The sequence below is a fragment of the Ambystoma mexicanum genome, chromosome 2q (genome assembly GCF_040938575.1).
Source record: "Ambystoma mexicanum isolate Mex_15411 chromosome 2q, UKY_AmexF1_1, whole genome shotgun sequence".
Taxonomy (NCBI): domain Eukaryota; kingdom Metazoa; phylum Chordata; class Amphibia; order Caudata; family Ambystomatidae; genus Ambystoma; species Ambystoma mexicanum.
Window position 1 is genome coordinate 1410713013 of NC_090924.1, and position 26300 is coordinate 1410739312.

At 48.1% G+C, this 26300-nt stretch overlaps 1 protein-coding gene across 1 annotated transcript in view; it reads left to right on the plus strand.

The window, feature by feature from the left end:
- RFTN1 (raftlin, lipid raft linker 1) overlaps positions 1-26300 on the plus strand; it is a 694433-nt gene that overhangs the window by 442736 nt on the left and 225397 nt on the right. The window contains exon 4 of the mRNA XM_069648901.1: positions 9280-9388. Within this exon, the coding sequence (XP_069505002.1) occupies positions 9280-9388 (109 nt within the window). The remainder of the gene's footprint in view (positions 1-9279; positions 9389-26300) is intronic.

A 26300-nucleotide genomic window follows, 5' to 3' on the forward strand; every position in this document is an offset into this window, starting at 1 on the left:
ATCTAATTACCAGACTACTCTGCTTAACCCAATGAAGGCGTAATTCATCATATTCTCAGAGAGGCTGGTGACTTTGTAAAGCTAACCTCTCCCACCCTCTCAGCGCATAATATGGTATTAAGCTCGTTTGTGAAACAACACGACAATATCCTGGAAGAGGTGAAGGTGCACACTACATTGCTAAGCACTATACATATTAAGGTTGAAGATTTAGAAGCTTGTGCGGGGCACAATGCTTCCCGAAGTTTAGTACCAATTATGGGAGAATCATGTCATAGCAATTTGAGACCTGCAGTTAATGACCTTATAACAATAGCTGATTTTGTTGTCAAAATTACCGCTATATCTAATTCTGTCCCTCCATCAGAGGCAACTATTCCGGGGACTGGTATCGCCTCCCAAAAGACTGTTCAAAAAAATCATATAATACAAACAGTAGCCATGGTTCACTCGCAGGGCAGAGAACCCCTCGACAATGTAAGAGGTAGAGGAAAAAAAAAACAAAAATCAGAAATTGATAAAACAACGAAACACCTCTTCTCGTAAATGGTTACGTAATCTCTCCATTGTTGACTCATTATAATAACCACAAGCACATTAAAGGTCGACAAAGTCAGCTGACCCCAGTTATAGAAGAAAGTGGTATGGCGCTCCAATTTGCTTTTGCACTTAGTCCCCTGCATGCCCCGATCCTTGTCTGTGAAGAACCCCCCCCCCCACAAATTAGTTTGGCATGCCTCTATCCAGTGTTAATAACTCTATTGGCGTAAAAAGTAGTTTTGTTTTGAGCCGTTTGGGGGTATCAGCTCAGGTAAATCCTGATGCTTCGGTATCTTTACAGGTGGATGCTGGTGTAGAGGAGGTACCAAGCATGACCCGCACTCAAACCGTCCATTTTGAAGTACCAGGAACATTCCCGCCGAAATATGTGAAGTATGATGAACAAATAAACCAGCAGAGAGCCGTAGTTGGGCTCTGCCCAGTACCCGTCAGAAGTACCAACACCAAGAAAACCTGGACTGTGAGGTATACATTGAGAAAGCCATATCAACAAATGAAACAGAATGAAGATTGTCAGAGCACAATGCCTGAAGAAGCCAAGAAAGTCCTAAAAGAAGACAAATGGTGACGTCACAAGAACCCGGACTGATTCACATATGGAAGATATGACGACCTGCGAATGACGAAAAGAGACAAAACACCATGGATAAAGGGCATCAAGAACCTAAACTGAAATAACGATGTCAAATGTAAGAAGCTTATGCCATGAGCACGATGAGGATATTCAGTCAGTTTACACGTGTACAAATGCTTGGAACCACAAGAAAGCTAAAACAATCATGCAGCTTGCTACGCTTCCTATACATATCTACCTCAAAAAGGAGCATTTTATATAAGTACACTTCCACATTGCACAAGAGCAGAATCAAGCAAAGGTTACTAAAGGTCTCAAGAGGAGAGCTTCATAGCTAACAAATCAAGAATAAAAGGCAGAAACGAAACTCAGACAGAAGCAAATCGTGCCAGGAAACCAAGGTCGTATCAGCTGAAATAGACCAACAGTAGATACATTTAATGAAGCAAAGAACAGAGTATCCTGTTCAGAAGCCACAGGAGGGAGGTGGCTGATATAATTAAATCAAATAGCCGAATTGCCTGGAGAACGAGACGATTTCACAGTGTCTGAATCACGTGACCAGGCACACAGAAGGAATGAGGATTTCACACCCGCGCATAGACCTTTGCCATAGACTGTACTCCTTAACTTTCTGTCAGTTAAGACTTGAGTGTTGTGCAGAATATAAGACCTCAGACTCAGTCTTTTGAGCCACAGGTGGCAGGTACAGGAACGCAGGTCACCCCGACAGCTGATAAGGAATGCTGCAAGGCAAGATAAACAAATGGCAACAATATAGGTCTGTAAATAACAGGGAAGCAGGACTTAGACAACTTACCTAAGTGTTGGGGAATACTATCCCAAAGAAGGGGGGTGGAGGTATGGCAAAAGGAAAACACTCCCCTCTAAGAGCCTCAATGTACCCTCAGTGAAAGCAGCGGCAGGTGGTGGCAAGTGCTCTCACTGGAAGCCCCTGTGCAGTGGTAATTTAAATAGTTCACTTGGTGGTTACACGTTAAGTTCCAAGCTGAGGCAGTGAACTAGGAAGTATACAGCAAAACGTGATCCAAAATTGAAGTCTGTAATACAAAGCCGAGGTCAGGAAGTCCGGGAGCAAATTGAGCAACAACAAACCAAGGGAAATCCAAAGGCAGTTCAAAATACGTATCCGAGGTCGAGGTAACTGTTCCAAAAGCAATCGTGAGTCCAAACACCAGGTAAACACCAGAAACACAGCTGTGAAGCAAAGGAAGGCGTAATCTTCACTGTTTTAAGGAGATTGCCATGGAAATCTGGTCACGTGATCGGGATCCCCGTGTCACGTGATACGTATCGAAGCGTGCTGTCATGGCAACACTACTCGTTTTCTAGCGCAATGGCAAGCGCCAGGGAAACTGCCAATAGAAGAAAGGGCGCAGCCGGCTGCCAGGACCCTGACACCGCCGGAATGCCCTGGAGCCTTGGTGAACCATCCCCTGCCGCTGTGAAGGCACGGGACGTGAACTGCAGGTGGGTGTGTTTCGAGATACTGGTGATGTATTCTGGGAATTGTAGTGCTGTGGGCTTGAGTGTTGGGAAACGTGATGCTGTGGACATGGATGCATGACACTTTCCCAGACCAAGAAGCAGTCTTGTGGCCAACCATAAAGAAATAATTGACACATGGCTACCGAGGTGATGATTTATTGTAGCAATAATTGAAGGGAGACTGGGGTGGGGGCGAACTCCCTGCACCTGGCCGGCTGATCTGCATGCTGCTAGGCAAAGTGGAAAAGTATGAGTGGGGTTGGTGCTAACCCAATCATAGTGGACCAAGTCATCTAGGGTCCTATAGTTAGTAGAACCAATGTGACGTTGTACTATTAGTGACGTCCAGAGTAGCCATTTTAAAGGAAGGGCTTAGATGCCCCACCTGACACTGTTTATCCAATCCACTCACTCCGTTACCATATACAGATATAGTACCTATATTAAAGTTACCTTCCTAGAACCAATAGAATTGCAATGAACATTTTAAGCGTTACATGTCAGTGATGACGAGTTTTTAGTATAAATGATGTGTTTTTTATGAAGTTCGTTGGAGTTGTGAAGCGAGAAGGAAGATCAAGCAACCGCTGATATTCATGAAACTCCCTGTTTTTTGTACTTGTCATTAAATGGACTCCATTTGCCAAACCATTGGGTCGTTATTGATTTGATGCTGGAGTACTAATCTGCATCCCCATCCATCTCACTGGCATAAGGGTGCATCTACCTCATCTTAAAGTCCTACTGGGCAACCCCCAGCTTCATGGGCTGTTTGGGGTCCTAGTGCACACTGGTATACAAACCATGCCCAAAATGATAACCTTCAGGGATGCCATTACCCCGCAAGGAGGTTTGTTCCATCTCTCTGGTAGCACATTTCCTGTTATGAAACCTACACCACTCCCTGAGAAAGCATCTCACTTATTTACCATTGCCACGAAGAGTCAATGTAAGTGTGATAATGGGCAGAGAAATGCTGCATCAAATACGATCTCAAATTGTGAGGCTGTAGTACAAACTGATGGGGTTTGGGATTCGGAGTGTGTGGCCAGTGTTTCTAGCAACTCTAATCCCCCCCCCTTGCGTTCAAGATTGAGAAATACACCTATCAATCCACCTTCGAACCTTGTGTTTACACCTTGTGAAGAAAGTCACAACTTGAATTTGGGGGGTTTACTGGATACATTGTATGTTCCATAGAGGATGGCGCTCTGATCTTTCTCCTGCCATAAAGACTCCTAGAGAGCTCTGTTTAGCTCCCCCTGAATGATCAATACTACTTATGCTCCTGTGGGAGATCACACCAACATGACTAACCTGAAAACTGTCATGAAAGGCAGTCATACTTTGTATAGTTCCCTTGAGCAAGGGAAACGTTCCCCTCGCCACACAGACTTAAGTGACCCTAATTTCTCTACCCCGTTACCAAGAATGTCTAGATCTCTACCGCAAGCGACCGCTCATGGAATTGAGATCTCACATGATGCTGGGAACATACTTGTGATCTCTAGTCTACTTGGAGATAGCTTTCCGATTTGTTTAAATCGTACAAGTGTTTTGGTGATATTCTCAGAAATTCCCATTTGAATGCTGTATCCTCAGCAGATATCGAAAGAGTGGTTTTCCCAAACAGGTAGAAAATCTCGCTATCACTAATCCATTTTCAATCCAGACTGGTGATTGATCTGATCCTGTCAGAAAGGGTACTCCTAAATAATATGGGTTTCTCAATTGCTCGATGGTCGGAAAGTCAACAAATTACACACATCCCGTGGTCTAGAGACGTTTCATACGCCCCTAATGCAAAAAGTGTTCAATATAATAATGATGGGGCTCGTAACCAAGTAAGAACCTCTGATTTTAAAGCTGAAGGTCTGGAGAGGCATAATCCTCTTAGATTTAAGTCGAGACAGTGATTTATCTAGACCCTTAGCCCACCAAATCGGTGATGAGGAATTGAAGTTACTCTCCTGGAATTCCAGAGGCAATCTGCATTTGCTGACAAACCTTGAAACGATTGCCCGCTTACGAAGTAACAACTGTTTAATTCTCCAGGAAACTTGGATAACATACATTCCTTCTTTCAACGGTTTTAAGGTATTTTATTCAGCCTGCAAAACCAAGTTATGGAGGTAGACCCTCAGGTGGCCTCATCACTGCTCTTCGATGAGATCTTTGCTCAATTGGTCAACAGATGGAAACACTCCCTTGTGGAATGCTAGCTGTAGAAGGTTCGGCACATACAGATAACTTACAGGCATTATTATTTAATGTTTACTGGCATAAGGCAGTGGGGGTGTTAGAGGAATTCCTACTTACTATCACCGAGCTTGTCTCTGCATGGAAATCCAGAGCTGGTTGTAGACATGGTTTCTTGGCTGGTGGTTTGAATGCCAATTGCACACCATCAAGCCTCGAAGGTAATCAGTGGGACTATTATCCTGACTCTTCAGTCTCTGACTTAAAATCACAAACAGGTTGGCAGTGGAGCTATACCATGAACTCACTTGGTCTCCATTAGATTAACGGGCAGATCGAGGTGGGCATTGATGTTCAACATACTTGGTCTAGAGGTCTTAGGAAATCTACTCTGGATTACATCTTTGCTGACCAACAGATGTCCGAGCTTTGCTCTGATTTCACGATAGAAGACAATACATGGATCATTGTATCCTAAGAACTAAATTCGCTCTACCTTTTAAAATTAAAGAGCAGGCAACAATCGGTGCCACTCATTTGAAAGTGATCCTGAATAGAAACGCTGTTTGCTGGACTCCACAAAATATTGAGATACTGACCAACGAATTTAATCAGGCGATGTGCCATACTACTTTAGAGTGGAAAATGGAAGTTTTCAATGTGGACAATTTTGACTTAACCATCGAAGAACTAATGATGGCTGCCATGAATAATCCTCAGCTAAAAAAGCAGAAAATAAATAAGAAACATAATCATGGATTTGATGACCAGTTAGCGTTTAAGAAGGCTGATAACGAGCTCTAATATGTCTCCTACTATAATGTTATCTAGCTGCAAAGTTGAAAAACAAAAATATAGAAACTTTTGTGCGTTCAGACGATCTACGCTTCTACAACGTGATGCAGAGATGATGTTTCAGGTATTAACTCAAAACGATTTAGTTACGTTTTGGTCTATGATTAATGGGCAAGAGGGTCAAGTAATCACCTCCCAGCTACATGCCGTGGGAGAATCTGTTGGGTACAGTGTTTCTCAGACTCACATGCCCCTGGCAAATCCAGGCCATTATTTAGTGCTGTACAGTCTGATGCTGGCATGGCTTCAGAAATAAACAGTTTGGTTGACGTGAACAAAGTATATGAATTGATAATTTATGTAAGTCATCTAGAGCTGCCGGTCCAAATGGCCTTACTATTAGCACCCTAAAGAAGGACCCAACCAACTGTGCAAACGTTCTAGCCATTCTCTTCAAGAGTGTTATCGTATCCAAACCTTTTCCTAAATCATGGCATTCTGCCCATGTTGTCCCTAGTTTTAAAAAGGGTGCAAGATCGGACCCGAAAAAAGACAGACCGCTCTCACTGTTAGATGTTGACAGTAGGATCTTTGCGTCTGTAATACTTTAACATCTTGGAACGTGGCCTACTTCCACTAACAGGATATCTAAATTACAGTCAGACTTTCGCAAGGTACACTCCACAAAGCTCACCTACCTTATTTTAAGGGCCCTGAAAGAACCTGCCTGGTCCAGTTCTGCCAGCTGCACGTATGTTGCATCTGTTGACCTGCCCTCTGCTTTTGACCGTGTTGCTCAGTCTAGATTGTGGGGAAAGATAGCAAGCTGGGGTATCCCACATGGCCTTCTAAAATGAACCATTGGGTTTCATGAGAACTCGAGTATTTAGGTCAGTCTGAACAGAGAGGGGGTTATGTCCAGTCGTATATCCACCCCCTCTGGTTTAAGGCAGGGTTGTATCCTTGCAGCCTGTTTATTCAACCTATATGTTTCAGATGTAAATGATTACCTGAGTCTGGCTTCGTCTCCCAAAGTGTGCGCCGTGGTCTCCCAAAGTGGGCGCCGTGACTGTGCCGTGGTTAGCCTATGCAGACGACTTCTTACTGTTTGACAACTCGCGTGTTGGTCTCAAAAGGCTACTTTCGGCATTTTCATCTTTTGCAGGTGACAACGGTCTCTTAATCAATCCCAAAAAAAAAGAAAATACTTGCCCATACAAGATGTTAGAAACGAAGGGCTCATATGTGGTCTTGGGAGGAAACAGCAATTAAACCAGGGCCTAATATGACATATTTGGGTTTTCCTGATTCGGGCACCCCGGGCTATTCTAATGTAAGAGAACGCCTCCTTGGAACCTGCTGCCCCCTGCAAATGGCTCACCCTCATGCGGGGTAAGGTGGCGCACCGTTTGCACCCCACAGGAATGATCCACGTTGAGACACGCTTAAGGCGCTTAATAAAATCCACAGGTGCCTGGGGAATGTCACAGTGCAAACGATTCTCCTTTGATTATTTTAATGCGCACATTCATCCAGATAAGCATCGCTTGGGCACAACATTTGGGGGGACCGTGGATTAGAAGAATCTCGGCTGGAATAGTGCTTACTTTCTCTTAAACCTTATGAGATCAGCAACCCCCTGGGGCAATAGACTCCCTCGTGACCACCTTTCTTCCACAAGGAGGGTCAGTGAGCTGCAGGCCTTGCAGCCGAAGGAGCATTCACTGTTTTTCCCCAAAAGATAAATGTACAAATACCGTCCCCTCATTTATCCCGAAGGGATTTTCACATGAATGTGTTGTATTGTATTGCGTCATTTGTATAGTGCCTTTCACCATTGGTGTGATCACGATGCGCTGCAGGGGACCAATGTCCTGGTATGGGAAAATGCAAGAAGCGCTCGTGTGCGTGTGTGCATACCGGCCAGTACGAAGCTATGAAAGTGGAGGCCAAGTCCCTGCTAGCCACCCATGTCGAGCTGGCACGTGGATGGGTGTTGAGAGGCAGTCATGAGAGGGTATGCGTGAGCGGGATAGTCACTATGTGTGCAGCTACCTATTGCAATTTTGTCATGAACATTAGCTGCATTCTTATGACAGAGGTGTTGTGTGAAGTGTTTTTGAGTGATGTATGATGGCCTATGCGTCGGCGGCCGTGCCTTGAACTAATTTCCATAATCAAAGGTTTAATACATTGGCTACAACTAACGCCCACTTAGAGTCAATACAATGGCTACATTTTACCTCCACCAACATTCACCATATCATCTGGAACAGGGTGTTCTGGGCTACCTTGACGCCACAGCGCCTTCACAGGTTGCATTTGTCTCCTTTCCAAAGCCACATGCCCCGGTCAGACATCTTTAGGCCAGCCACACAGGCTTCTTCTCATACAATCTGCGGCTTAGCCCCAAGTTACTTCTCCCAGGTATGCCGGGAAGTCCAATGGTTGACCTGCTGTCACTTTCATCCAGTGTGTTTGTGCGATGAAATCTAATTTGGCAGCAGCGACGAGACGGAGCTGGCGGATCAAATGAGAAATAGTACCCGGCACACGCGGCGGAACAGGAATACTGTGTGGTGATTGGCTCATTTGCGAGCCATACCACATGGTATTCCCGTCCACGCCGTGCGTGCCGGCTTCTCTGTTACCGGCGGGGGGCGTGGCAGCCCCTCAGCCAATGAGAAGGCTCGAAACGGGGCAATCCCCGCTCCAAGCCTCCCCATGGCTGGAGGCTGGAGGCTTCCTTCAGAATTTTGTTCCCCCCTCCTCCCACCTCCCACCTCACCCGACTTACCTTCTATCCTGCGATCTCCGGCGGGGACGATGGAAGGCTCCATCCCCGCTCCAAGCCTCCACACAGCTGGAGGCTTCCATCGTCCCCCGCCGGAGACCGCGTGACGTTTTTTTTTTCTTCCTCACCATCCCCTGCCTTCGACCCTCCCGACCCCACTTACCTTGTTTTTTCTTCTGCTCTTGGAAGCGAACACTCTGGGAACACTTCTCTTTCCCTTTCCATGGCGGCGGCCATTTTTTAGCTGTTTTTTTTTTTTGTTTGTTTTGTTCCGAAACGTGTTTCGGAACAGAAAAAAAAGCAATTAGTACCGCGTTCTAACGGGCCGGGTTACTAATGGCAATGGCAATAAGCCCCTCGGTGGCGGGCCAATACCGCCCGAGGTAACTCGCCTCGGGGGCATTACCTGGGGCGGTATTGGCCCGCCACCTCTTGGCTTATTGCCACACTATGACCTTCCTGGTGATTCAGGTGCTCCTAGTCCTGGCTTTCCCTCCTTGACATGTGCTGCCTTCTCAACTGGTCCTGCAATCCCAGTAAAACTGCTGCAAGTGAGCAGACCTTGCAGGTAGCGCTGGCAGAGAATGGACCGGGTGGGGCCCAATGCAGACAGAAATCTTAAAGCCACAGCATCTTTTTAAGCATCAGAGTATGAGCCAGGGTACCCGCTGTGGTGCACCCCAATGAGCTGTGAAAGATAGATAGCAGTGGCCAAGACAGTGCCACAAAGATGAACTTTATTCGCAATTGATCGCGTAACAGAATCATGTGTAATGACTTGTGCCCGAGATCACACCTGTCTGTAATCTGATTTTTAAGTAAACTCTCTATTTTCATGCGTCCACAGATCAGAGAAGCCGGACCCCCCTGGCGAAGCCTTCAGCCTAGTGGTCGAATGCTGTTTATCTACAGACCGCCTGACTGGGCAGACCATCCAACCAGATTTTGTGAAGACGGTAAGTGAAGAGAAGGAGCTGCGTTTCCTGCACTGAACTTCTCTGCTCCTTGCACCCACTTTGCCCCACCCAGGGTTAATGACACAAGGGTGCATGAGCGAAATGTTTTAAGGCACTTTTCCTAATTGTCTCGGGAAGATAGCTCAGGGTCAACGTGCTCGCCTTGGAAGGAAGACATCACGGAGCAACCAGGTTCGATCCACAGGTCAGCGCTTTAGAAACCTCTCGGTATTCAGTGCGTTATAAATAACCAATCATATCATACTTTAGTTTAGTTTATTTATTTGTACCGCGCACCGGACCCTCGGGTAACTGGGCGCTTCAAGCTGATACAGAGGTTACAGCGTTATGGAGACATGGATTTACAGAGAAAAAAGGAGGTGGCTTTACAAGGGTTACAGAGAAATACAGGCGATTATTACAAGTATACATTTAACAGTGAGTCACAGTGATCATGCAAGAGAGCGATAACTATTTACAGTGAGGCACAGGGATTATACAAAGGGAGAGTACAACTGGGAGATAATAATGCAATGTGACCAGGGATTACAGATTATGGTTGGGGAGAGGAGCCATGGGGGGCAGTGTCAGATAGGGATTACATCCGTGAGGACCCCATGGCGGTTCCCGGTGCTGAACAAAAAGGGAGCTTCCCGAAGAGCCAACCTTTGACTTTCGCTCTAAAGGTCCAGAAAGCGGATTCCGTCCTGAGGCTGAGCGGGAGGGCATTCCATTGTTTGGCAGCTAGCACTGGGAAGCTTGCTCCCCCAGCTCATTTCAGGGGAAGTCATGGCAGAGTTAGGCAGTGCGAGTAGATGGTACGGGTAGGTCTGGTGGGGAGATGTAGATTGAATTTAACTAGGTATTTGGGAGCGGGGTTTGATAGGCACTTGTGGGTGATTACTATTGAGCGAAAAGCAATTCTGTCCTGAACTGGGAGCCAGTGGGCGTCCTGTCTGAAGCTGGAGATATGCATGCATCTTGGTATACTTAAGGGTGCTCTTAGGGTGTTATGTTGAAGGACCTGGAGTTTGTTGAGGTTCCCTTCAGAGGTGCCTAGGTAGAGAGTGTTGCAGTAGTCGTTCTTGGATAACACTCGGGCTCTGGCTAGTGTTACGCAACTATTAGATGAGAGGAATTGTTTGCAGGCATTCATTATTTTGTTAGTGTAAGTCGTAGAGGACGCGGTTGCATTCACCTGCTTCTTAAGGGACAGTGTGGAGTCTAGGTAGACTCCCAGGGTTTTGATCTCTTTGGCCACTTTGATCGGGTTTCCATCGATGTTGATGGAGGTGTAGCAGGGATCTAGTTTGTTCAGGCGTTTTTGGATCCGACGATCAAAAGCTCAGTTGTATCGTCGTTGAGGCTTAGGCAGTGTTCTGCCAGCCACGCCTGGATTTCCAGGTAGATCTCGTTGATTCTTTTACAATCATCTTCATAGCTCCCCGTGAGGGTGATGAGAACCTGAGTGTCATCAGCATAGTTGGTATATGTGACACCCAGGTTGTCAAGGCGGTCAAAGAGGAGCTTAGTGAAGATGTTGTAGAGCGTTGCGGAAATGCATGAGCCTTGTGGAACGCCGCTGTGAACGGGAATCGGATCCGCAGAGGCTGGGGGTGCAAAGACCCTTTTGGTGCAGTTGGACAGGAAGGATTGTATCCAGGTAGAAGCATTGCTGGAGAAGGCAGCTGCTGAAGACAAATGATCAGTAAGGATTTTGTGGTCGACCAGGTCGAATGCTGCCGACAGGTCTAACAGCAGGAGCATGGCAAGCTTACTGTTGTCCTTAGCCTCGTCCATTTGGATTTTTTCGATCTAGGAGGGCTATTTCCGTTCCGTGTCTGGGCCTAAAGCTAGATTGTCTGAGTCCTACTAGGTTGTGATCCTCCGGGTGTTTCTGGATCTGGAGGTGGGCTTCTCTATCTAGGATCTTTAGTAAGTAGGGAACGGTGGTGATGGGCCTGTAGTTAGTGGGAGTGTTAGGATCAAGATTATTTCTTTTTAGGAGGGGCATGGCCCAAGCTTCCTTGAGGTTGTTGAGTACTGTGTTCGTTTTAAAAGAGCAGTTGATTAGCGCTGAAATAAATGGGGCTAGTTCCTTAGCTCCTTCCTGGATGACTGTAGCTGGGCAGAGGTCACATTGGCATTTAGAGGGCTTGAGACTTTTGATGATTTTCTCAACTTCTTTAGCCGAGACTGGCGAGAAGGAGAAAGGTGGGCAGTCTGGTATTTTAAGCGGGGGGATGGCGTTGGGGGGGTGTTCTTGATCAGGTTGCTCCTTTTCTGTTCAATCTTAGCTTGGAGTAGAGCGATTTTGTCTGCAAGAGCTTTCTGGATGTTTGCACACCAGGTTGCCTCTTTAGTGCAGGTTTCTGAGGGGGGTGCAGGTGACTCCAGCCCTCTGAGAATGCTCTTTAGTTTTGGGTTTGTCCTTGTGGATGCAGTTGTCATAGGTTTCCTTTTTTGCATTGAGGATGGCAGTTTTAGAAGCTGAGGCTGCTGCAGTGAAGGGAGCTTTATTGTTTAGGTTGGGGAATTTTTTCCAGCTGGTTTCTGCTGCTCCTTTGGTGTTCCTCCTGGTTTTGAGGTCAGGTGTAAACCATTTGTTGAGGTGGGCTGTTGGTTTGGCTTTAGCTAAATTGACGGAGGCGATGCTGTTTACAGCTGCCTCAATGGTATTGTTGTAGTGATCCACTAGTTTGGTTGTATCTAGTTCGTTAAAGGAGGATGGGTCAAGGATGCTCTGGATCAGGGGGTCGCAAGTTTTGAAGAGTTAGGTTGCGGTTATTCCTGGTGAGGACTTGAGGGACAGTGTTCCAGGTGGGGCTCGTCAGGGCGTTCCCTTTGATGATAAAGGAGATGAAATGATGGTCCGACCATGCGGTAGGGGTGTTTTGGAGGATGGTTGTAGAGCAGTTGAGGTCTGCCAACCAGTCCAGGGTTCTGCCTTTATTATGGGTTGTGGGGGTGATACGATGGTTAAATCCAAGTTGTGATATGGTGCTTTCCAGGGATGCAGCTTTGGTGTCGTTCGGTTCCAATAGACCTAGGTTGAAGTCACCAAGAAGTATTATTTGTGAGCTAGGTTTAGTGTACATAATACAGGTATCTTCAACCTGTCTGTGGAGATGTCTTGGACTATGAGTTCCATGATCACTCACCATTGACTTTGCTGGCTAGGGCTGATGGGAGTTTGGGTCCAAAGCCTCTGGCGATCTGAGCGTTTCAGGCCCTAGTGTAGGCGTCACGAGAGAGACCCAAAGTAACTGACGGGGGGCATCACTCAAGAAATCCCTGGTCAAAGCAAAACCGCTTCTTGTAGCCAATCCTCACCTGGCTTTCCAAGTGGCATAACTGGCAGAGGCAGCTGCTGTGAGATAGCGTTTACCTGGTCTTTTGGTTTTGGTACACCTTGAGTTTTGAAAATGCTGCAAAACGCCTTGTCTTTACCTTGAACTGATCAATTGTACAAAAATATCCAAAGTCAGATCAGCCAACACAAGATATTTACCTTTTAAGCAAAATAAACATATTTATACATTTGAACACGCACAGGAAGCATGCAGTGACACAATAAGTGCCAACCGAATAAAACAACCAACAGCAGATTGAACGGATTAATAAATTACAGGCTGTGGTGAAACCATTCTGCACCAATGGGACAAGACACCCCAGTTTAGCTGAACAGATGAAAACACAAACACATGGGGACATTACATGGATGACACACTTTAATGGATGAGAACGCCACAGACATGTGTGCACACCCACAGACACACTGATATGCATATGTGCAGACATGCGGATGGGGTAAGACCAAACAAACCGAGACCACCAGAATAAAGAAACTATGAGAAAAAAAACCTAGGCCCTTCTAAACGCATGGAATACTAAAGGCAAAGTAGTAAAGGCATGCTGTGAGAACTGCAGAACCAACCAACAAGTATGAAATAAACATGAGACAGCAACAGCCACAGAAACCTTCCCAACAACATGCATGCACCAAAAGCGCAGAATGTGTATGTGCACATTGCGTTTGGAATGAACAGTGAAACACAAAACTTAAAATGAGCATTTGCAATGCCAACTGTTTGGCTTTTGTGTGGGCATGGCAAAGGCATTTGCCAGTCACTATTGCAGTGGCATTAACTGGCCATTCATGTTATGTTAAAGGTACTTATACCATGCACCGTCGCCACTTGCATGGCTCCTTGGTGCTATGGAGGATCTGTAGAGCAAGAGGGTAGGGGGTAAGTTAGTGGGACTCAGAGGGGAAAAGGAGCAAGAGAGCTGCAATGTGCTGTTGGCAGCTTCAGTTTGGTTGACACCATTCGCTGAGCGTAGGTGTGTTTTTTCGGTTGGTAGCCGTCATGTGCTGTTGTGCGTGGCTATGTGTGGTTTGTTTTGTGGTTGTGGTGTAGTGGAGTGTGTGCGGTTTGCTGCGCTGTAGAGGTATGGTTGTATTTAGTTCGGAGCATGAGAGGTGTATGGAGGAGGATTAGTTTTTTAGTAGGATTGGTTAGTGGCGGTGCCTTATCCTACAGCGTCTGTTTTGATTGACTCTTGCATGTATGCCTTCCCCTGTTATGTATTCTGGTGTGCTATACTTGCCCCTCCTATGTTGTGTGCAGAAGAGTGGATCCTCAATGGGCTATATCTTCCCCTAGTCGGCTTGTAGATAGTGATTTTCTTTTGTATGAATTCCACTCCTAGGCCGTGAATTGCTCTGTGTGTTATGCACATAGTTTTGAAGTTGATTTGTTGTTTGACTAGGAGCCACTGTGGCATCCTTAGCGCTGCAGTGATGTGGTCTCTTCGTGAGAGTTTGAGAAGTCTGGCCGCTGCGTTCTGTATACGTTGCAGTTTCATCAGTAAATAATCCAGCATTCCGAGGTATTAGCTGTTGGCGTAGTCTATCCTGGACGTGATGAGGGAGATGATGGCCAGTGTTTTGTGTGTGAAGAAGAGGAATGGTAGAATCTTTTTGATCGTGTGTAGATGGAGGAAGCATGTCTTAATTATCGCATTTACTTGCGGTTCTAAGGTTAGCTTGTTGTCCATTAAGTTTTTTGAGAATTTTGGAGGGTGTGGGTGCTGTTCCCAGATCTGTGGGACATAGGATGTGCTGCTTGCATCCTTGCTTGTTGGGGGTAATCATGATTTCCGTCTTGTCGGGGTTTGAGTTTGCGGTTGTTAGTGTTCATCCATTGGTAGCAGCTGCAAAATGGCGGGAGTATCTCGGGGATATAATAGCAGTGCCTGGCAAATACCTAATATTTATACACAAGCCAAAACTGTTGGCTTTGCCAATGCATGTTTTAAACTGGAATTCAGTGGCGGACATAGTGTTTAGAAATCAAGTGGCTGAAGGCAGAAACCGTTAAGCCATTTTTATTACACCAGTCATTAACTCTCAGAAGACTGCTTTGAAAAAAACACTGGGAAGCACTTCAAGGGTGAAGTTAGATGGTAAGGCTTGATAAAGGTATCTCAAAAGATTCTAGGAGGATGTGTTTTGGGCGGGGAGGGGAGGAAGTGGGTGGAAATGGCCACAGGTCTTAGCATAGCCAAGGGCAGTCAGTGGCTGAGTAAATAGCCAAACAATACCTACAAGCTGTGTGTCTCTTAAAAATGCCATTTCTCCATAGCGTACTCTAATGCAATAGTTTTGGCTTGTAAGTGGTGCTTAAGTGCCACGTACTAATCAAAACTAAAAAAGAAAATCTGTGCAAAAGACATGCTTTTAAAAAGAGTTAATGTTACCACTTAGAAAAAGGTGAAGTCTGCAAACTTTGGGAATGCCAACAGTAAGGTACACTCACCAAAATACACAGTCGACAAGCGTTGGGAAAGCTAATGTTAATGTCCCAAGACTCCGTACACATAAAGTAAGTCTCTAATGGAAGCAGGGTCCATCAGACTACACATTTAACCTTCACTCAGCACACCACAACTTCACCACACTCGCTTTAAATTTTAGGTATATCACATTCATGCACACAATTTGTGTAGGAAAGGCAGAGCCCTATATTCACATTACAGCACTTTGTGATGTACCATCCCAACAAGCATTGGCAAAGCCAACAGTTTCGGCTTCTGTGTAGGCATGGGATGGGCATTTTTTAGGCACCGCTAGGGCATAGGATCGCAACAAGTGGAAAACTGAGCTATTACCTGGGCATATGATGTCTGTACCTGCCACATTTTCAGCAGTAGCCATTTACAGCTGCAATGTGGCCATTCATTCTCAGCGGACTGCGAAAGGTTAAAGTTTGATGTTACTGCTTGATAGAAGGAGCTTATAGAGATCCTATGAGGATATGCTTAGGGTAGGGCGGGGCAGGTAGTGATGGGAATGACTATATGGATTAGCATGTCCATGGGCAGTCAAGAGGGGTGGGGGTAAATGGCCAAACAACACCCACAAACTGTGTGTCCCTCCTCACATGTCAGCTTCCTCCTGCCGGTACACCAATCAGTGACAGCCCCAGGTCTGCTAGCGTCCTGTGTGAGATGTGTGTTCCCCCTTGCCCACCACAAATGCTGAACATCAGGGGGAGAACTGAGCTCCCTGCTGTTCTTGTAAAGTGTGTTTAAGGGCACCTTGCATCCAGCTCAGTGTCATGTAAATAACGCCTATTAAAAAATCGCACCGTGATTCTTTAATAGGCGCTGCTTACATGACACTGAGCTGGAGGCAATGCACCCTTTCTTGCTGGGCCGTGGGGCGCCCTCTGCGGCGGCACCCTCTGGGCGCACCTTGAGACGGCGCTGACGCCAATGCAATAGTTTCGGCTCATAGGTTACGCTTAAGCACCACCCAATACAAATGGGCAGTGAGTGACCGCTCTGCCTCACCTTGAAGCTGCCATCAACAGCAACGGCGCACGTAAAATGAGACGCGGGAGTTTCTGCTTCCCTTTTCAATCCCTGCGCTACTGTCCAAAATGGGGGGTGCTCTTCAGAGGAGCACAGCAATGATTCCGGCGAAGACAGGCGAGGTTACACAGGCGAAAGGAAAATTCGGCACGTGCAACTTATTTGGGGCACTTCAGATCTGAAAAAGCGGCTACGGGCATCATGAAAAGTGAAACCTATGGACAAATCATAATACAATATATAACGGCCTTAAATGGGGCAACGAAAAATGTATGTTAGGGTGCACGGATTAATGCTATGGGCATCCAGCAGGCCCCAGGGGGCCTACGGGGGACAGCCGGTCTTATGTGGGGCAGGGCGGGCCATACCCTTGACCATGCGGACCCTTGCCACCTTGCTGGCTCGAGGGCTCCACAGTCTCATGGCCTGCAGCCCCGTACTCACATGATGTGGGTCTGCCGGCCGAAATGAGAGACGGACCAGTCATTCCTCTTTGGGAGTCTGCAGCCGTTCTGCTGCACGTGCGCTTCTTCTTCTTCTCGCTGATAGATTTATATCCATCAGCGGTGATTTTGGATCCCGAGGCTTGAGCCTCATTACTCCATCTTCTCGGGTTGAGTGTGTAGTCTGGTTTCTTATTCTTCTTGGTCTGTGCGGTCTTGTCACAGCAGGGCTGGTTTCACAGGGTCTTTGCAGTGATGGGTCGCGGGTAGCGGTCGAAGGGGTTTGCAGTGGTGGCAGTGAGTCTTCTGATCAGAGGGTTCGGGTTCTGATCCAGTCCTTGGCAGAAGTACTTACTCAGCTTTTCTAGATGTTCGTCCAACATCTCGATGTCCAGGTATCTGTGAAGATCTGCTATCCTTGTGAAGATTGGAGCTCCAGACGATATCCACATAGCCTTGTTCTGGACTATCTGAAGACTCTTCCGGTGTCGCTCATGGCAGGTCATCCATGCTGGGGAGGCATACGTCAGGGTTGGTCTGATGATCGCCTTGTAGATGTTGATCTTTGTCCGGAGGGGCATGGACTTGGTCTTCAGGAGTGGGTACAGCGTTGCCATCCTGTTGCCTTCTGCTGAGTGTTATCGATGTGGCTTTCCCAGTTGAGTTTGCTGTCCAGGGTCATGCCAAGGTAGCGGCTGCTGCTCTCTCATTTGATGGTCTCCCCGTTGAGGCAGATGTGTGGGTGCTCCTTGATATTGTTTCTGGTGAACAGCGTTGCGGTTGTCTTGCTGGTGTTGAGTTCTATCCGCCAGTCGCTGTACCACGTCGCGACGTTCTGCTGCACGTGCCTGCAAGGGCTCCTTTTATTAGCTTGGGCCATGACACAGTCATGGCCCATCTTAAAGGGGCAATACACGTGGGAGGGACACACATTGTTAAAGGGGCAATACACATGCGAGGGTCACACACCACAAGCCAAACTCAAAACAAACGCATATGGAACAGAGTGAATGAACGCAGAGTGAGATGTTGGGAGCCAATAAATTACGACTAGGGCTCTGTAACCGCAATTAGGCCTTTTTGAACCTTGGCGCTCTCACGTTTTCCAGTTCCGTGCGTGACAAAGACATCCTGTGCCGTTCTGGTTCCTAGAAGTCTGGGGCATGTAGTTTTGTCTTTACCATTTTAAATTTAGGACTACAAATCCCACAGTGAAAAAAGCAAGGCTGGATGGCCTTCACAGGCATGCAACTGGGAAACTAGAGACCTCTGGAACCTGTAAATGCAGTGCGCTGATAGGGTATGAGGGAAGGGCGACCCCGCCCTCCTCCACGATGGAACCTGTAAATGCAGTGCACTGATAGGGTATGAAGGAATGGCTCCCGAGTGCGACCCCGCCCTCCTCCACGACTCAGGCCTTTACGGCCATCTTGTTTACATCAGAGTGGCACATGGTTGCATTTGACTAAAGGAGACATGCCACCCAAAGTTATGGGCAGAATATCGGCAGCCTTTTATTTATTTATTTTTTAAATTTTTGTTTTTATTGACAACATACACAACAGGGTGGGCCAACTGGCCTATCCCACCCGCAATAAATGCAGAAGTAATCACATTGTCAGGAACATTTTCTGATTAACTCCCAACCCCTATTCCCCCCTCCCCATCCCTCCCCCCAAACAATTGTCGCGCCAACATTAGGGATAATGCATATACCTTGAGCATAGGGAAGAACACTTGCTTAGCATTTGACAGAAAAACGTGAACCTTGAAACAGTGGGGTAATACTATGAAGCGGGTAGGCCGGGGCAAGTCCAACCCCCCAAGGAGCGTGGGGATTCGCGCAATTTAACCTTTGGCTTAAACATTTGTTCGATCACCCCTCTACAATCGCATAGTAATACAGTCATCGTGCAGCAGCACTGCTGTCCATTCTTGGACAAAATCAGACATGGTATCGTTTGCTATTGCCGAGAGTTTTTCGTAACTGAAAATCACCCTAAGCTTGCAGAGCCATTCCTCCTTGGAGGGGGCCAGGACACTCTTCCATTTTTGCGCAAGCGCCAGTCTCCCTGCCCGCAACATAGCGCTGATGACCTTGGGGAAGGCATTCCCCTCCGATTCAGGCGTGGGGGAGCCCAGTAGGATTTCCAGCGGGTGCAAAGCTGGTCCATAACCCTCGATATCTTTGATCCAGCTAAGAAGCTCCGCCCAGTATATCTGTATGGACGGGCAACTCCACCACATATGAAACCAGGTTCCCCGTTGGTGGCATCCTCTGGGGCAGAGGGGGGAAACATCCCGGTACATTCTAGACAACAGAGCCGGGGGGCGATGCCGTGAATGGAGGATTTTAAAGTTGTGTTCCATAGCTGCTGTGTATAGGGAGCCCGTGAAAATGCACTTAAAAACCGCACTCCAGGTGTGATCATCTATTAACATGCCCATCCTCTCTTCCCATATGCGCTTGAAGGGTTGTCTGCCTTCTAGGTCCGCTGTAATCAGCACACTATAGAACTTAGATAGCGAACCTTTGCGAGATCTACTTTTGGCCAGAATAAGTTCGAATGGGGTGAGGGGGCGACTAAGCTGTTCGGACCACCTTGATTGGGTAAGTATCCCCTTCATCCACAGAAATTCAAAAACCGTTGGGGGCCTATCCACCAGAGCCTCCGTCAAACTGTCATATTCCATGAAGCCCTCTTCTCGTGTAAGCTGAGAGACTCTTTCCAGTCCCATGTCAGACCATGCCTGGGTGTCCCGAAAGCCCCTCATGTCCAGATCGATGGGGGGGCCCCAGAGTGATGCCAGAGGAGAAGGCCATGTAGATATCAAATTATTGGCTTTGTTGGGTTTCCACAGCGTCCAAAGGACTGCTAAGGTAGGATGTGTCTTGAGTTGTGGGGGGATTGACCTGGGAGAGGCCCAGAGATAGTCCCTGACCTTCCTCGGATGTGCGTGGATGTCTTCGATATACGTCCAAAATGTACGCATATCGTCCCGCATGTGTTTCAACATCACCCTGAGCTGGGCTGCTTTATAGTAAAGCCTAAAATCGGGGAGTCCAAAGCCACCATGGGATTTTGGGAGGGTCAGAGTGGAGGTTTTAACCCTGGGTCTTTTGCCATTCCAAATGAAGTGGAGGACACGGGACTGGAGCAGCTCGAAAAAGGCTTCGGGAATCACGACAGGGAGAGCGGAGAAGAGATAGAGAAGGCGTGGCAGAATGTTCATTTTAACCGAAACCATACGTCCCAACCAGGAGAGTGTGAGGGGGGCCCATCTTTTGAGATCGCTAGTGACCCGGGCAAGGATTTCAGGGAAATTCCGTTGGTATAGCTGTGACAGATCCCTGGGGATGATGGTGCCCAGATATCTAGTGGATTCTCGCTCGATTCTAACCCCCTGAATGTCAGTTTTATTCTCAATTTCTTGTTCCCCTGGGCCCATTGGCATGATGCTTGATTTGGATGTGTTTATTCTCAGTCCCGAAAAGGAGCCAAATAAGTGCATAAGATCAAACAGCCTCGGTAGGGATTTTTGGATGCTGGTCAGGTAGCCTAGTATGTCGTCTGCGAATAGGGAGAGCTTAAACTCGCACTCACCACACCGTATACCCACAATTTCCGGGTCGTTCCTAACCGCTATAGCCAGGGGTTCCATGGCCAAGGCATATAGGAGAGGTGACAGGGGACAGCCTTGCCGGGTGCCTCGGGAAAGGGAAAAGGGCTCGGACGTACCCCCATTAACCAACACTCTCGCCGTGGGCGAGTTGTATAGTGCTGCGACCCACCTACAAAAATTATCTCCCAATCCCATTTTCCTAAGGACCTTGATCATGTAAGCCCACTCGACCCGGTCGAAGGCTTTTTCTGAGTCGAGTGAAAGGAGGTACCCCTCCACTCCCTGCTCGGTTGCCTCGTGCATAAGGCCGAGGGTTTTTCTGATGTTGTCTGACCCCTGGCGCCCCGGGATAAAGCCCACTTGATCTCCATGCACCAGGGTTGGAAGGAATTTTGCCAATCTGTTCGCCAGAAGTTTCGCCAATATTTTGTCGTCAATGTTCAGGAGCGATATGGGCCGATAAGACTGGCATAAGGCTGGGTCCTTGCCCTCTTTAGGTAAGACCACTATTAAGGCTGACATCATTGTGGGTGGGAGGGACCCCTGGCTAAGTGTGCTGTTGAACAGTTTGGCCAGAAAGGGGGCGAGTGTGGATCTATAGGTCTTATAGAATTTAACTGAGAAGCCGTCATCCCCCGGGGCCGTACCACTTTTCAAGGAGGAGATAGTGTCAATTACTTCCTCCGATGAAATGGGGATTTCCAAGGTGTCGGCTTTGTCTGGCAGCAGGCCCGGGACAGGGAGGGAATCCAGGAACCTATCAACGTCAATCCCATCCCCCTTGTATTCTGAGCAGTATAAATGTTCATAATATAGCCTAAATTGTTCAGCTATTTTGGAGTCCCTTGCAGTCGAGTTACCGTCCGCAGAGCGGATTGAATTCACTCTCCTGCTATTCCTAAATTCGCGGAGTCTCCAGGCGAGTATCTTGTCGGCCTTTTCCCCTTTCTCCATATATTTTTGTTTCAGAAAAGAGAGCTTCCTTTCCATTTGCCCTACTTGAAGGTGAGCCAATCTAGTGCGCAGCTTCTGTAATTCCTCCCACTGCCCAGGAAACATCTGTGTTTTCAGTTTACCACCTGGTTGTATGGCCTCTATCTTGGTTTTCAGGTCTCTCTCTTCCCGGTCCCTCTCCCTTTTCTTCCCCGCCCCGATGCCAATCAGGATACCTCTGATAGTTGCCTTAAATGCCTCCCATACTCCCATAGTGCCTACCTCCCCGTTGTCGTTCAGGGAGAAATAATCTTCTATGGCTGTCAGGAGGGTTTGGCGCGTCTCCTTGTCGTGAAGAAGGAGGTCGTTACAACTCCACCGGGAGCTGGCTGCAGGGGTAGGGGGGAGGCCAATCCTAATCTTGACCATGTCATGGTCCGTCCAGGGGACGGTTTCCACACCAGCGCTGGTGATCTCTCCCCGCATAGATGCATCCACCAGAATATAGTCTATGCGCGAAAAAACATCATGAGGCTTGGAGTAGAAAGTGTAATCGGGGTTCAGACCTTGCTTGGGTACACTCGTGTCACACAACCCCAATTCCCCATTCACTTCCTGGAAGGCAGATGCCAATTTTTTGTGGAGCCGGATGTTGGGGCAAGGGTTCACAGATTTTCTATCCCTTTCGGGACACAGCACCATGTTAAAGTCCCCTCCCACCAGGAGGGTGCCCTCCGCGAATGCCATTATTGTCCCCTTCATGCATTCCCAGAAGACGTCCTGCGACTCATTTGGGGCGTATATGCAGACCAAGGTGAACAATCGTCCCCGCACATCCCCTTTAACCATGAGATACCGACCCTCGGGGTCGGTCTGTGCAACCTTAAACCCAAAGTGAGCCTCGGGGGACACCAGCAAAGCTACTCCCCTCTTCTTGGACTGGGTCGAGGCCGAGAATACCTGATCTATGTTTTTAGCCTTGAGCTTGGGCTCCCTCCCCCGAACCCAGTGGGTCTCTTGCACAAAGAGGAACTGTAGTTTCGACCTCGTGAATTCCCGCATGAGCAGCGACCTCTTGGTGGGAGAGTTGAGCCCCCGAACGTTTAAAGACCCCACTGACAAGGATTGAAGTGACTCATCCATTAGGACACGTTTTGAAACACATAACTCCGAATTCAAGGATGCAAGCGTCGTTACTCCCTAAATGTTTCCGCACCCTACAGAGGGCTGGTAATTGTCCCCAGGGTGCGATCAAGTCCCCAAACTTTGGCGTACTATAACAAAACCCCAACCGTCCCAACTTCCCCTCATCTCTCTCCCCACCCCCCACCCCCCAGATCGCCTGGTTGTGTTGATGCATCGTCCCAAGGTCACACAACCGGCCAACCATGTCTCCCCCCTCCGGGCTCGGTACCTCTTTATAAACACCCATTCGAGCCCCCCCCTCTCCGGGATTAATGCAAAAACGTAAAAGTTAACAACTTCCCCCCTTTGCAACGTCAAGTGGATAAAATTTTCATCGGATTCCAGTGTTTTGTTTCAGCCATTATGAGGATCCGGCGACGCCGGAGCCACTCTCCTAAATTTCCTTTGGCCTCGTACTCTACGCCTCTCCTTCGGAGCGTTGTTCTTTTTTGGGCCCATCGGGGCATGCTCCCGGTCGCGGTCTCCCCGTTCCAAACCCGAACTATCTAGGAGTTCACCCGTCACTCTTTGGATGTCATCCTCGGTGATCAGGGTATACTTATATCCCTCCAACTCGAAAGATAGGGAAAAAGGATACCCCCACCTGTATCGGACTCCCTTGGCTTGGAGCATTTTCGTCAGGGGGGAACAGAGGCGGCGTCTCGCCAGAGTGAAGGCCGACAAGTCCTGGTATACCGAGATCTGGGCCCCCTCCCATTCCACCGGGCCCTTCTTACGAGCCAGTTCAAGGATCCTACTTTTTTCTGAAAAGTAGTGGAAGCGGACCAAGACGGATCTGGGGCCTCTGGAGGCTGCCCCTGCTCTATGGGCCCTGTCTATAGTGGGTTCGTTAGTATTAGCTCAGTCAAAAAGTACCCCCACCACCGCGTTGACTGCCTTGACAATGTCTGCCTGGGTTTCACCATCATGTTCCGGGAAGCCTAGGAAACGTAAGTTGCAGCGCCTTTCCCTGTTTTCCAGGTCGTCCATTTTTAGTGAGCATTTCTCTTCTCTTCTTTCAAGCTCCGACAGGCGCATGTCAAATTGGGTCTCGAAAATGTCACTCAAAGACGTATTGTTCTCCAGTGCCTGCACCCTGTCTTCTATATTGTCCACCTTTTTGTCTAGGGTGTCCAGCCTAAGGGTGATATCTGCACGGAATCCTCTAATTTCATCAAGCAGGGCCGCCATACCCCTGGAGACTGAGTTTGCATCTGTCGCTTCTTGTTGCGTTTGGGCGGCCATTTCAGGGGCAGAAGGGGGCTCGAGGGACGGGCGCCGAAACCTCTGCAGTGTTTCCCTCCAGGTCATAGGCCCTCCCTGGGCACTCCCGCTCCCCGGTGTCTGCCACCGAGTGGTTGTGGCCTACGGGGCCTGCTTGTCTCCTCAGCTTCCTGGGGGGAGCGGGGGCCCCTGGCAGCTCTGCGGCCGGGGGTGGGATCACGGTTGTGGGGGGGCTGGAGCCCCAGGCAATTCCTCCGTCGTGGGCGGGGGTCTTCCTTTCCCAGATTTTCCTTGTTTTATATAATTTCTTTTTTTTTTTTTTAATTTATTTTTTTTTCTTTATTTCCCCCGTAGTTGGGGGCCGTGACCTGATGTGTGTCAGTGGTCTGTCCTTCTGCGGCGTTTGCGGGGGGTAGGTGCCCTCGGTTGAGCCCCGTGCACCTCTAGGGCTCGGGGTGCTTCCGGGGCTAGTGTGGGCTTTCCCTGGCTTCTCTCCTCCTACCCCCTTTTGGGTTGTTATTACCCCCGGAGGGTGCCCAGCCCCGGGGTGGGTCTCCTTACCTCGGGGGGACCACACCCAAGCCACTCGTGTTCACCAGACTCTGCGCACTGCTGGTGCCGATCCGCTGCAGACTCCCGGCTGGGGGGTTCCCTTGACCTGCTGCGGCGCCTCCTTCTCCCGCTCCGTGGTCCACCTCACGGACCGTTTCGTCGCTGCGAGCCGCCGTCGGTCAAGGCCGGAGTCCCTTAGCAAGCCCCGGGCTCTCTGCTACTTTCCGCGGAGCCGCCGAGCCGCAGGGAGGAGGGGCCTCGCGCCCTCGGAGTTCGCTAGGACAGAACTCCGGCTCCGTTCCACCCTCAGGTTCCAAATTTGGGCTGGGGGTGCCCGGCACCTTCTTACGGGGGGGGGGTGTCAGTGTCTCGTTCCGGGGGAGTCAGGGGGGGCTCAGGTCCCTCGATCAGCGCCCTATTGGGGAGACGAGCGGAGATGCATCAACACATCTCAGCGCCCCCTGGTGGATCTCGGCAGCCTTTTATATAAACCCATCATGTAGTCTCTGTGGTTCTACTATCAACCCTAATGTTTCCTTGGTGATGTCATTGATGATGTCATGTTGCTGCTGTGTTAATTGCCACCTAGCTTTCCTTGTGGCATAGCGCCTTCTGTCACTGGAATCCAGATGGGATGGGGGAAGGCAGTACCTGTCGTGTGGGCCTTTCCATGAAAATAGAAGACTAGCGACTCAGGTGGACATTGCAGAGGGCCAGTTACACATGGATCCCCTACTGGATCCAGTTTTTTTCAGTAGAAAGATGGCTACTAGATCCGCCTGTGGCATGGGGGTCTTCGGCCATTGGTCTCTATATGACCAACAGCTTAATAGAAACGCTAACTAAAATCAACAGGTGCCATTAGACATGAACTACCAGCTCTAAGATCTGCCTGATTCAGCGCCATTTAATCTATATTCGTTCAGTGGATGTCTGAAACTCACAGACCAGCAGCTGGATCCAGCAAAAAAAAAAAGATGACCGGTCAATGGTAATGTATACTAGGGCTGTTAGCTGAATACACAGCTAAATATTGCAATTACAACCACTGGATCCAAGTGGGTCACTAGAAATGGGACATATCTAATCTGGCTGGCAAATCTGCGTGTGCATGTGTGTAAGTGTGTGCGGACAGTACTGGGCAATGGACCGGCTCCTGCTGGATCTGAGATCCGGAATCAGATATCAAGCCAGACCTCGGGATCCGGCTTGCCTCTGCCTCAGCCCGGCATACAACCGAAAGCATTTGCCGCACTACGGTATGGAGTGGAGCGAGGTGCGGAGCCACACACAGCACATTGGTGCCATGAGCGCTCTTCTGACTCTGCCCTTTTACACTTGCACGATCTGAATGCCACAAGGCCTAGTAAGATCGTGTGTTGTGTCCTCCCTCTCTTCTTCCCGCCCTTGTCTTGTCGCACTTAGAAACTCTTGTGTACAGGCGCATTATAAATTACTTTTTTTTTTTAAATTTTTTTATTTTTTTATTATTGATTCAACTGAACTTAACTAGCTTTACAATATTTACACAAAAAATTAACATTTTAAGAAAAAAATTACACCAATTACATCATCATAAAACATTAAAAATCTATAAAATTTGAATAAAACAATCAATTTGTTATACACCAAGGCAAGGTGAATTCATCTCAATTTCATTCTTCATGTAACTTTAAATCATTTAGGAAAGCAACATCAGCAATTCTTAAGGTTATAATATGTCCACCATAGACCATCCACCAAATTGTTTTCACTGTCAAAATTACAAAGTCTTGAAGTATCTTTAAAAAATGCTGTTCACGTTTCCATTTTAGTGTCGTACATTCTGATATCGAGTGGCCTATACTCTCTGGTTGCTTTACCTCTTTACAAAACCGACAAAGGTTGTCTCCATGTGGTATCATTCCACGTTTCGCTAAGAGATCCCTGGTTGACCAGAGATTAAATTTTAGGGCCTCATTACACGGAAGGCGGTAAGGGTTAACGGTCACCGGTAATGGTACCGGTGACCGTTAACCCTTACCGCCTTACTACGAGGTCCCTTAGCAGGTTGGTACTCTAACGCCTGCTTT